Here is a 13403-nt window from a genome sequence, read left to right on the forward strand (position 1 = left end):
TGCGTCTGACTCGGAAGCCTTCAGCTCGGCCACTAGTGACTGCTTAGCTCGACACTCACTGGTGTTGTGAGTGGAGCTCTTATGGAACTCACACCACTTTCCCGTGTCCTTCTTTCTCTTCATGGTATTTTTCTTTGCTTGGAGCTTCGATGGGTTATCCTAGATAACCTTACCTTGACTTTGTCGTTTGCTTTGCGGGTTGGGATGGCCTTTCCCTTACTTGAGATTCATAGATCCAAAATATCGATTTTTATGTTTAAACTTTTTCTTAATCTTGATAGCGTATTGGTACGTTGTGCCGAGTGAGGATATGTCCAGGAACTCCATCTCATACTAGATATACATATATAGGTAGCCACGGTACTTGATTACCCAATGTTTATCAGAATCCTTGATTCCCAACTTTGTGCGAAGGGTATGAAAAACATTGGTAAACTCTGACATGTCTTGGTCCCTTCCATGCCGCAGCATGGTCCACTTTATGTTTTTATCCTCATAGCTCCTGATAGGGTAGTAGTACTCCTTAATGGCGTCCCGGAATGAATTCGAAGTGTGTGCGACCGAAAATATTGATGTTTTACTTTCATCCTATTTCTCATAGTATGTTTCCCACTAGTACTTGATGTGGGGGGCGGCTTTGAGAAGTGAAAAAGTAATCTTTTCCTGGATGGAAAAATCATGAAAATAAAAATATCCTTCTAGAAAATTTAAGCATTTATCCACGGCAACTGCATCTATTTGACCCTCAAATATGGGAATGTCAAAGTTAACTTGTACCTTAAAGGGTGTGGCGCTTCCAGAGTAGATGCTGGAAGGAGATGCATCACCCTTGGGTAGGCACTGAGGAATCTAGGAAAAGTTGTCTATCATCGCGTTCTTTTGTCACTCAAGGGCTTCTTCAAGCAAGATTTTGAAAGTATATCCTTCCCCCTCGTCAATTTTTTCTTCTGCCATGGGAGGCCATTTGGATTTGTGACGCTGGTCTTACAAAGGTTCAACCAGTTTGAGCCCTAACACCTTATATCGCAACCTTGTTCGGGACATGCAAAGAAAAACAGAGAAAGAGCAGACCACTTTGATAACACTAATCCAAATTTAAATAGGAACACAATAAATTACAAATATAACCATAGATACAGAGATGCAGTAGAAATAACACCTCATTTCATTAATATCAAACACTGAAATATGCTTATAAACAGAACGGAAATAAGACTAGCTTGGGCAATGATAGCTTATCTCTAAGAAGAGATGTGGCAGCTACATGCCTCTGAACTATGTTAGAATGAGGCTCAAGGGCCTATTTATTACTGAAAAACATCAAAAACCCATAAAAAACCAAAACCCTAACATCAGGAGATGTAACACCAAGATTTTGTGGGTCTTGTTGGGTTTATTGTGAAGTCAACTTCGTGGCGCCATAACTTGGTCATATTATATCTGTTTGGCATGTACGATACTTTGTTGGAAAGGTCTCTCCGAGTACTACATATTTTTCCATAGGACATTGCCCATAACTATAGGCCTACAACAGACCTAAAAAAGTGTGGTTTAGGGGGTAAAAACTGCTCCAGAAGTTCAAGACCCAGAAAACTACTAAAAATAGTAAACGCTGAAATAAATAAGGAAACAATTGAAACCGACTGGAGGTCTAGGTGGAATAGGTGGGTGGCTACCAATATCCACCTAAATCAACTTACAATGTTACTGATGTGGCACAAGTTTTTATAAGTGAAGTTATTTGACTCCATGGGTTACCCACAAAGATCACTTATGATAGAGACTCTCGCTTTACATCTAGGTTTTGGAGAAGTTTGCAGTCAGAATTGGGGACTCAGTTGAGCATGAGCACTGCATATCATCCGGAAACAGACTGGAAGACTGAAAGAGTAAATCAGGTTATGAAAGACATGCTTAAAATGTACGTCATTGATAATCAGACTCAGTGGGAAAGGTGCTTACCATTGGTAGAGTTTTCCTATAATAACAATTACCACAACTCAATCGAGATGCCTCCTTATCAAGCTCTATATGGGAGGTCATGCACGGCACCGTTGATTTGGGAAAAGTTGGAAGTTGGAATAATAGCTGGGTTGGAATTAGTTTAAGAAATGGAGGAACATGTAAGACAAATTCAACAAAGGTTAAAGGAAGCACAAGATAGACATAAGAGTTATGTTGATTCACATAAGATTGATTGAAGTTATGAAGTAGGAGAAAAAGTTTTATTCATAGCTAAGCCAACAAAAGCACCATTCTGATTTGGAAAGGGACGAAGTTTTCACCTCAGTTTATAGGACCTTTTAGGATCAAGGAGAAAAGTGGACCAATTACCTATCATCTTGTACTGTTATCCCGATTGTATAAAACTCATGATGTTTTTCATGTATCTATTTTATGACATTATGTTTCTGATGAATCTCACAAACTCGATTGGAGGGAATTGCAGATTTCGGACACGAGAACTGTAATGGTCAAACCATTACGCATATTGGACTGTAGGGTTCAACAACTCAGACGTCACATGGTGGACCAAGTTAAGGTCTAGTGGGATAAGTATAGCCCATGATCTGTTACTTTAGAGGATGAAAAGACTATATGTCATGACAACTCCTCACTTTTTGAGCATCTCTGATGCCCATTTTGACTTAGATAGCTACATATGATAAGTGATCTGAATTGGATACATAAAGAACTGTAAAAGGAACCATGACTATATCAGGTTGGGACAAACATCAACAAATTCAAAACAGCGAAAAAAAACACCCTGAACTAGTGGTAATGGCAGTCAGCATGGAACGACGAGGACCTCGGTCAAAGCGTGCTGACCGAGGCCCATGGAGACTGTGCGGGAGGTCGAATTAGCCCCTGGGAGGCCTGGATGCGCGATGAGCACTAGGAAAAAAGGCTTGAAATGGGGAAGCCTCAAGCACTCGGTCACGTCGGGAGCTAGAGAACCATAGGGCAAAAGGCGGAAGGGCTAAAAGCTAAAGTCGGGACCCGCGCTTTGGAAACCGGTGGTATTGATCTGGGTGCCCTCAAACGGTAAGCGGTTTTGGATGAAGGCGGAGCGATCCCACTCAACAATCAATGCGTGGCAAGCGGAGGAGAGAGAAAACCGCCACTCATCGTGTGCTAATAGTCGAGCAAGTCAACTGCACGAAATGAGCGAACGACGTTAGATCTGAGGGATCCAGATTGGATGACTAAGATCGTGTCCAATGGGGAAGCGGAATTGATGAGGGATTAAGCCGTAGTTTGTAAAGATTTGAGGTTTGTTTGACCACCACGGTGGAAGAATACTCATTCCATGACGTAACCAAAGAATTGAACTGACGAAGTAGGCTGGCGCGTTACAGGACATGTGGCCATTCCCTGTGAGCTAATGATGACGCTGAATAGGGAACTCCAAGCGCAACTGCAGAAGGTGATTCGACAGAGGAACTGAACAAACATGGGAATGGATGGCCTAAAAGCCATGAAGAAACACACGAGAGACAAAGGGACAGAGAACCTCGAGAGGAAGACATAAAACAGAGAAGCAAAGAAGATAGTGAAGCAAAAGCAGAAGAAGACAGAGGGTCGAGCTGACCAAAGGCATCATCGAGCACCAGACAGCTTGAGAGATTCAAGCCATCCTAGAGAGGATCTGTCTGGACTGAGCACCACATTGGGCTCTTTCCATTGTAGACCAGAAGGTCACAGAGCTGGTAGGCAACAGAGTCTATGTACTCCAGTGGCTTGGGGAATCTAAGAACCACCCTGCCAAGCAAATATGTTTCAGGTGACTCACATTGAGCTTCTGCATTGTAATTCTCTACCTAAGACACAATAAAATAAGGCCACCACTGAAGCTGGATCGGAAATGTAGCCCTGGAGGATTGGGTGAACTCTTTATTAATTTCTTGTGTCCTTGTATTTTCTTATTATATTTCTCTACTGTCTTTCCATTTGAAGTGTCTGTGTATTTGCAATCTGACCAATCCATTGCTCAAGTAACATAGACACACACACCAACACATGAGTCTGTAATACCTTTATTCAATAAATCTTTAACTGAGGTCACTCATAGGGTGATTATCAGATCAAGTGGTATCAGAGCTTTAGGCTATAAGGTTAGACAAGCTTGTGTTGGTTTAGCTGTTGAATGCTCACTAGATCAAAGCTCAAATTAGGAGAATGAGAGTTGGTGGAAACTAATCTTGAAATTGGGAGAGTCTATCCTCAGAAGACAATGTGAGAGGAAGGTTTTGTGGGGCCAGACCCTCAATCCATAGAAAGTTTCCTAGCTATAAAGTCTATGGTAGAAGAAATGTATAGGGACTTTAGAAAGCATTAGGTTGAAGATTCATCAGGTTTTAAACAAGATAAAGAAGAATATGAATCTCCCTTCCATGAACACTCCAAAGGAAAGGGGAAAGAGGAAAGCTTTCTCACACCTCCTAATAGCCTTGTGCATAATAAGAAAGCATCTTTGATCAAGCTAGATGTTAAATTTGATTTCCAATATATGATGGAGAGCTAAATGCTGAAAAGTTGGACAATTGGATTAGACAAATTAATGTGTATTGCAGGGTACATAACATAGACTCAGACAAGAGTAAGATTCAGCTGGCAAGCCTACGCCTAGGAGGCACTGCCTTGGTTTGGTGGGAAGGCAGGACTGAAGCTGATATGAAAAGACATGGTTAGACTATCTCTGTCTGGAGTGAATTTGTTTCTGTAATCAAAAAGCACTTCTATCCATTGGCCTACATGCAACAAGCCATGATGAGTTGGAAAACTCTTCGACAGTTGAAAGGGCAAAGTGTGCAAGGGTATACTCAAGAATTTAGAAAGAGCGCATTGATGTTGGGTATCTCATTAGACTCACCAGAGACTCTTTTGAAGTATATTGGTGGTCTACAAAGCTACATGAGGCATACCATCCTCATGTTTAATCCCACTAGTATAGATGAGGTATCTGTAAAAGCTACTCATCTAGAAGCTAGAGGAAAGAATGGAAATCCAGGAGTTGGGGGACCATCCCAACCCACTGCAAGCAAGAGCAAGGAGAAAAGAAAGCAGAAGTGGAAAGCAAGGAAGGCTAACACTGCACAAAAAAGCAAAGCTCCATGCACTCACTATGAAAAGGATGGGCATGATGATGAGCATTGTTGGAATCTGTATCCAGAGCTGAGACCTAAGAAGTCCGAGGGCAAGAAGAAGAGGACTGCGGTAGCTATTCAGAAAGATTTGGGGTCAGACTCAGGAGATGAAACAACTATTGTAGCCATAGGTATAAAAGGTAAGAATTTTTAAGAATCTACTAGTAATTATGCTCAATGTGTTAATGATGAAGAAAATGAGAGAAAAAGACGTGAGCTTTTCCATATTCGAGTTGTTTTCAAAAATCAAAAGATTGATACTTTATTTGATAGTGGCTAACGAGTAAATCTAATTTCTGAAGCAACTACACTTCATAAGAACCATACCCATTAGGATGGTTGAATGATAAAGCACAACTACAAGTGACTAGATAGTGCAAAATCAAGTTTTCTTTTGGGTCTGCATTTGTAGATGAGGTTGAGTTAGACATAATTCCTTTGGATATATGTGGAATTGTTTTAGGAAGCCCTTCCTTGTATGATAGAAAGGCTATTTTCTATAGAGCTGAGAACAAGTATCTACTTGTTAAAGATGGAATCGAATACTTCGTGAGAGCTCATAAGCTCAAGAATAATTATACTCTCATAAACTCAGGGCAGATGAAAAGAATGATAAATTCATGCAAACAATTCTTACTGATGGTTGTAAAGGAAAAGAAACCTAATAAAGCCAATGTATTTGAGGATTGTAATGTTGAACAACAAGCTGATATAGAAAAGGTTGTTTCAGAGTATGATGTCTTATTTCAAGAACCTAAAGGTCTGCCACCCAAAAAGGGAATAGTACATGATATTATTTTGCAGCAAGATGTTTCATTGGCTAACATTGGAATGTACAAGTTGTCTGCTTTAGAGAATGCTGAAATCAAGAAGTAGGTGCAGGAGTTGCTCAAGAAAGTGTTCATCAGGCCTAGCACATCGCCATGTGGGTCACCAATCGTTTTGGTGAGAAAGAAAGATGGCTCATGGAGAATGTGCATTGATTACCAAGCACTGAATAAGATAACAATAAAAAATTGTTATCCCCTTCCTCGCATAGATGATCTTCTAGATCAATTGAAGGAAGCTGTTTATTTCACCACGCTGGATTTGCACAGTGGATATCATCAGGTCAGGGTTGCAGAGCAAGATGCATGGAAGACTGCTTTCAAAACAAAGCAGGGATTGTATGAATTGCTAGTTATGCCTTTTGGCTTGACCAATGCTCCTACTACTTTCATGAGATTAATAAATGATGTACTCAGACCTTTTCTTGATGATTTTGTTATTGTGTACTTGGATGACATTCTGATTTTTAGTAAAACGTGGGAAGAACATTTAAAGCATGTTAAGCAGACACTAGATGTTTTGAAAAGAGAAAAACTTTATGTCAAACTCTCAAAATGTGAATTTGGCAAAACATCTCTAAAGTACTTGAGTCATATAGTAGAGGGAGGTGAATTGAAAATAGATCCCTCTAAAGTGGTAGTCATTGTGAACTGGCCTAAACCCAGGTCTACTATAGAAGTGAGAAGCTTCTTAGGAGCAGCACAATATTGGAGGAAGTTCATTTCTAACTTTTCCTTAATTGTAACTCCCTTACATGCTTTAACAGGATTGAATAAGGTGTTTCAGTGGGGAGGCAAACATCAGAAAGCCTTCAACACCTTGAAAGAAAAGATTAGTACAACACCCGTACTAGCACTGCCAGATCTACAAAGACCATTTGAGATCCAAACTGATGCCAGTGACTATGCCATGGGAGAAGTGTTGACACAGCATGGTAAACCCATATGCTATTATTCTGAGACTTTTAATCCTGCAGTGGTTAACTACCCTACATATGATAAAGAATTGTATGCATTAGTTCACAGTGTGAAAAAGTGGAAACATTACTTAATAGGCAAAGAGACAGTAATACATACTTATCATCAACCACTTCAATATTTGCACTCCCAAACTAACTTGTAGCAATCAATACATTACAGATGGATGGGTTTTCTACAACAGTTTCACTTAGTCATCAGATATAAAAAGGGCATACATAACAAGGTTGCGGATATGTTATCTAGACCCATTATAAATGTGTCTACCATACTTAAGCATAATTTTGTACTACATGAAAGCTACATTGAACAATATGCTCAGGATATGGACTTTAAGGATGTATATGCAACTTTGAGTAAAGGCAAAAGAGTAGAAGAATTAGACTATCATGTGAGGGACCGACTATTATATCATTGTGGGAAACTCTACATTCCACAAATTGAGAGGATAAAGATAATTAGGGAAGCACACACTTCTCTGATATCAGGTCACTTTGGGGTAAGTAAAACAGTTTCACAGCTGCAAAGATTTTTTTATTAGCCGAAAATGAATGAGACAGTTTCTAGATATGTAAGAGGGTGTGCTGTGTGCTAAAAGCAAGCCCAACAATAGAAAACTAGGCTTGTACACTCCCTTACTAGTACCTTCTCACCCTTGGGAAAGTGTTTCCATGGATTTTGCTGGAGGAAGGCCTAAATCTAGGAAAGATCATGATTATATATATGTTGTTGTGGATAGGTTCAGCAAAATGTGTATTTTGATACTTCGTAATAAACAGATTACAGCTGAATAGAATGCAAAACTATTCTTTGAACATGTATGGTTTCATTTCGGATTACCCACTTCTATTATATCTGATCAAGACACCCGATTTGTGGGGAAATTTTGGTCAAGTTTGTGGGAACTGATGGACACCGAACTGAAGAAAAGTATAGCTTTTCATCCACAAATAGATGGCCAGATAGAAGTAGTTAACAGGACAGTGATCCAGTTACTGAGAGGATATTGCAGCAAACATCCTGAGCTTTGGGATGAACACTTGTGTTATGTGCAGCATGTTTACAACAGAGCAAAGCATTCTTCTACACGGAGATCTCTTTTTGAGACTTGTTTTGGTTTCACACCAAGGTCTCCTTTGGATTTTGTCTTTGGTAAAGATACCATGGTTGATGGACACAGTGATGTGGACAAGGCAACTAGGTTTATTGAACAAATCCAGGAGATCCACCAGGAAGTACAGGAATAGTTGGAAAAGAGCCAAGCCAAGTACAAATCTAGGCATGATAAGCATCGGATGGAGCATAGTTTTCAAGTTGGTGACCAAGTCTGGCTGTATATCAGCAATGACAGAATGCAAGGTGAAGGTAAAAAGCTAAAGCCTATCAGGTATGGACCCTTCAGGATACTTGAGAAGATTGGTGAAAATTCTTTTCGCCTTGATTTACCAGCTTACATGCACATCTACTTAGTCGTAAATGCAGATTGCTTGAGATCGTTTGAACCTTCAACGATTGAGGACCCCGAAGAGCAGAGTCAATTGCCTTCTATTAATGACCTGCTACCTGAATATCTTAATGAGTTGCAGGAAGACACAGTTTTGGACATGAAGGTGAGGTGTGGAGTACCTTAGGATTAGGCTGAAAGGTTCAAAGCCAAGCAGTGCAAAGTGGATTGAGATTGGGCAAGTGAGAAAACAATACCCTCACTTGGTCGATGATTAAAAACCAACTTTTGGTGGTCCAAAAGCTTTTTCAGTGGGAAGGCCGTGATCCGAATTGGATCCATAAAGAACTGTCCAAGGAAACCTTGACTGTATCAAGTTGGGACAAACATCAACAAATTCAAAACAGTGATAAAAACACCCTGAACCAGTGGCAATGGCAGCCAACATGGAATGACGAGGACCTCGGTCAAAGTGCGCTGACCGAGGCCCATGGAGATTGCGCGGGAGGCGGAATTAGCCCTCGGGAGCCCCGAATCGGGAAATGGAGGTGAATTTTGATGCACGATTAGTGCCTAATTGCACATCGCTGGGCGAAAAGGCTCGAAATGGGGAAGTCCCGAGCACTCGGTCGCATGGGGAGCTGGAGAACCATAGGGAAAAAGGTAAAAGGGCTAAAAGCTAAAGGCAGGACCTGCGCTCTGGAAACTGGCAGTATTGATCGAGGCTCCCTCAAATGGTAAGTGGTTTTGGATGAATGCGATGCGATCCCACTCAACGATTGATGCGTGGCAAGTGGAGGAGAGAGAAAACCGCCGCTCATTGCGCGCTAAGGGTCGAGGCTCGTAATTACATTACACACTTGAATAAAAACTACTATAGTCGCATACTTCAGGTTTCCTTTGAGACCTTGGAAACATGACAATACGCTGGAGAGGGGTTTAGAAAAAGCTCATCCTGTCTTAAAATGTCTAATTCAGAAACAAGAGAGAGACTTTTCGGAAGCAACTAAAGACCTCCAAAAGGGATACCAAATCTCTGTCATCCAAATCATATGACTAAATCATTAGAAAGGGGAGGAGAGTACCTGGAATTTGAAAGTTGCTTGCCAAGAAACAAGGTAGCTACACTAAAGGGTGGTATTGAACACCAAATGAGCGCCCGGGTCCCAAACAAATTCCTGAGAGCAACGCAGTTTAGAGAAGCCAACACCCAATCTTATTCCCTTGTATGAGTGGTTGTACGACTCTTGCGGTGGGTCTGCATAATAACCGTAATTGTGACCAAATTCCTTGGCACCCGTTGTCATCACCCAAGACACCAAAACATTCGCAGTCCATAGCACTCACATGATAATAATACCCACAACCTCTAAATAAATCCTCCGCATACCCAACAAGCTTATACCTACCTTCATTAAATTTCGCATGGATAAAAGTTAGGTGGAGATGGGGATCCCAATACTCTTACATCCAAAGTTTGATCACCCCATCAAAAGTATATTGTTCCATTTCAAACTAATCATAAAATTTAATATTATAAAATTGATTAATAATAAATTAATATAATTTATATTATTAAATAATATATTTATTGAATTGTTATAAAAATAATAAATTTTGTGGGATCAAAGTCTAAATTAATCATACTATTTAATGCTCACGAAATTGATCTTACTTTTTGTAAGCTTAAGCCTAGATAAAAATTAGATCAATAAAGTTAGTATATTTAATGTAGTTTATCTTATTGTAAAAATTAATTAATTACTTTATTATTATAATATTAAAATTATATCAATAAAGTTAGTATATTTAATGTAGTTTATCTTATTGTAAAAATTAATTAATTACTTTATTATTATAATATTAAAAAAAATATATTATCAAATTTTAAATTAATAACTTAAATCATTTACACATTTCAAAATTTTGGAAATTTATATTTATATTTATAACACTTTATACTTGATTTCACTTAATTATTACGAATTCCAACAACCTTTAATTTTAAAACAGTGACTAATCACTTCCATGTCTCTTTTACCTTCAAAGTTATATTATTGGACCTTTCAATTCTTCCATAATCACTGGAAATTTTAACTTTAACCTATATCCATTTATCATATTAAAACATTGAAGAGAGATTAAGAAATAAAATGTGAGTGCTAGTTTCACTTATTTAAAGATGTTAGAGATGTTCAGAAGAGAGGAAAAGAGTTCTGTGGGTAGTCTTCCTACCATTATTATGAAGTAGAGTGTTTTCTGATCGATGTGATTTCTGATCTTTCAGATTTATCCCCTTCTGCTGTTTGGCTTCACCGATGCGTTTGAGTATGTAATGGAGATATAGGGTTGAAAATATTTTTACAAGTCCGCTGGAGGGGAGACATAGCTGTTAATAAGAGCCAAAGTAATCTCTGCGCCGGAATTGTCATAATAAGATGTCTGGAGACTCGACAGCCCCGAGTAAAGGAAAGCCAGTTGCCGAGATTCACTCCCAGAGTAAAAGAAAGCCAGATGCCGAGAATCACTCCGAAGGTTATGAAAAGCCAGTGCCCGAGATTTCCTCCCAGAGTGAAATAGAGCCAGTTCCGGAGATCCCCTCCAAGAGTGAAATAGAGCCAGTTCCCGAGATTCCCTCCCAGAGTGAAAGAGAGCCAGTTTCGGAGATTCACTTCACGAGTAAAAGAGAGCCGATTGCTCAGATTCCCTCCAAGAGTAAACAAGTAAAAGAGCTAGCTCCCGAGATTCCCTCCACGAGTAAACGAGAGCCGAGATTGAAAAAGATTCTCACAGAAAGTGAAAGAGAGTCAGATGCCGACAGTGATGATGGGCAGCAGAGCCTACGAGGACCATCAACGCAATGGCTTAATTATATCAAAGAGGATCTCCATGTTCGTCCCAGTCGGCGGTCAGATGCGACCATATTTAAAATTCCTAACTTACTGAAAGACGCAAAAAGGGAGGCATATGTCCCTCAGATACGGAAGTGCAGAGCTTTCTGCAAATGACCATTACAAACGAATAGCCCTGCGTAAAATGATGACCAATTTCAATCAGATGTTGAACCTCCATGTAAATGATGAGACTTTCGCCAAAAATGCATGGAACCGGATCGTGGAGATAGAGTCCAAAATCAAGTGCAGGTATGGAAACAGCTTCTCTTGCGATCCAAATGACCTCCCTGGGATGCTATGTTTGGACGGTTGCTTCATCCTAGAAGTATTGAAAAGTCTGGATCCGGGTATGATAAATGACTCTATTTTTGGGGAAAACAGGGTCGCTGCATCCAATACCCTGAAGGACATTTTGATGCTTGAGAATCAGATACCCTGGATCGTTCTCCTAGAGTTACTACAATTGGAGGACAAGGACAACGATGCCCGGATGACTCTTTTGAATGTGATGGTGAAGGGTACTTGTGGTTTGTTCAAAATGTCCAGCGAAGATAGAACTGCTCTATTGGAACCTAGCTGGCTAAATTCAGCTAACAAAGAATTTCATCATCTTTTAGGCTTCGTACACAACGTAATTGTATACCGGCCTGCCGGTCAGGCTAAAGGTGAGCGTAGAATCTCCATTCACAGTTGTATTGGCGGGTTGTTTTCAATGGCCCCAGACAAAAACGAAGCACTGAATTATGACTTCGAAAGCATTCCTCCTGCAGTAGAATTAAAAAATGCTGGGATCAAATTTCGACCATGCAATGGAGGCATCAAAGAGATTAGGTTTGACCGGGATAGCTCCACAATTTATCTTCCTATGCTCTCTATCGCATACAACACAGAGGTACTATTCCGTAACTTAATGGCTTTCGAGATGTGCAGAGAATCAGAACTCCCTTGCGTTACTAGTTACGTAAATCTCATGGACGACTTGATCGACTCGCAAAATGACGTGGCTTTCCTAAGAAAAAGGGGCATCCTTAAAAACCGGCTTAGGACTGACAAAGAGGTTGCCGACCTTTTCAACGGTCTATTCAAGGGAGTCACCATGGGGATGCCAAATATCTTTGATGACGTGAGAAGACATGTGAATGCAAACTACAAAAATAAAATTAGGACTAGGGTCCAGCTTCCAGAGCTTTTGCAAGATCATTTCTCATCGCCGTGGAAAACTTTAGCTGTGGCGGTGGCCTTTGCTATACTGTGTCTCACCCTACTTCAAACGATCTACACAGTTAAGAACTAGCCACTTTGCTGTTTTTCGTTCGAACTAGATAAGTGATTGGTAGTCCGTTGATGATTTACAATTTGGATAAGATGTATCACCATTCTAGTTTTACTTGGAGGTTTGAGTGATGTGTACTTAGTGAGTATAAGATAGGCAGCTTTGTAGATAGAGTAAGCAATTTCTACTTGGTTCAGGTTGGCCATAGTAAGTATCCAACTTGTAAGATGATGTATTTTCCTGAATATCATTCCCATAATTTAGTAGTGTTTGTTCAGTATGGTCTACTTTTAGATATTTTAAGATACTGAAAATTGTTTCCTTCCGGAAACATTAATACAATTATACATCATTGGGGAATACAATTATATATTATTGGGTATAAATTTGTTGAGAATTATTAAAAAAAAATATTTTTTAAAATTTAAATTTATCAATTTTTTATCAACATTAAAAAAATACAAATAAATTCTAAAATAAAACAAAAAATTATTATCTCATTTATATGAAAATTTTATTATAATTACAGACAAATTCTGAAAATAAAATAATTTTTTATCAAGTTTAAATAAATAAAAAAAAATTGTTATCTCATTCACACAAACCAAAAAAAATGTTTACCTTTATTGTATTTATGGGAGAACTAAAAACTTTTTATTTTGATTATCATATTATGATAAATTAATGTTTTCTAAAGAAATTAGTGAATCTTAATTTTTCAGTTTTATGAATGTGTTATTATAATTACATATAAATTCTGAAAATAAAATAACTTTTTTATCAGATTTAAATAAATTAAAAAAAAACATTATCTCATTCACAGAAACCAAAAAAATATTT

At 39.0% G+C, this 13403-nt stretch overlaps 2 protein-coding genes across 2 annotated transcripts in view; both read left to right on the top strand.

Moving 5' to 3' along the window:
- The window catches only part of LOC149196974 (uncharacterized), an 80976-nt gene extending 69623 nt beyond the window's left edge, over positions 1 to 11353 (top strand). Inside the window, exon 3 of the mRNA XM_089403814.1 lies at positions 10684 to 11353. Within this exon, the coding sequence (XP_089259940.1) occupies positions 10684 to 10724 (41 nt within the window). The 3' untranslated portion in view covers positions 10725 to 11353. The remainder of the gene's footprint in view (positions 1 to 10683) is intronic.
- An 82-nt stretch (positions 11354 to 11435) lies between these two features.
- Positions 11436 to 12819, top strand: LOC149196975 (putative UPF0481 protein At3g02645). Its single transcript, XM_089408517.1, has one exon. The coding sequence runs from the start codon at positions 11436 to 11438 to the stop codon at positions 12582 to 12584; it is 1149 nt and encodes a 382-aa protein (XP_089264643.1). The 3' UTR covers positions 12585 to 12819.
- The last annotated feature ends 584 nt before the right edge of the window (positions 12820 to 13403 follow it).

This window comes from Pinus tabuliformis, chromosome 2_2 (assembly GCF_031772625.1).
Source record: "Pinus tabuliformis cultivar Carrire ecotype Pingquan chromosome 2_2, CPIR1, whole genome shotgun sequence".
Taxonomy (NCBI): domain Eukaryota; kingdom Viridiplantae; phylum Streptophyta; class Pinopsida; order Pinales; family Pinaceae; genus Pinus; species Pinus tabuliformis.

What these genes read in the sequence shown, in the direction of transcription:
- LOC149196975 (XM_089408517.1), top strand. Translation starts at nt 11,436, where the DNA reads ATGACCAATTTCAATCAGATGTTGAACCTCCATGTAAATGATGAGACT.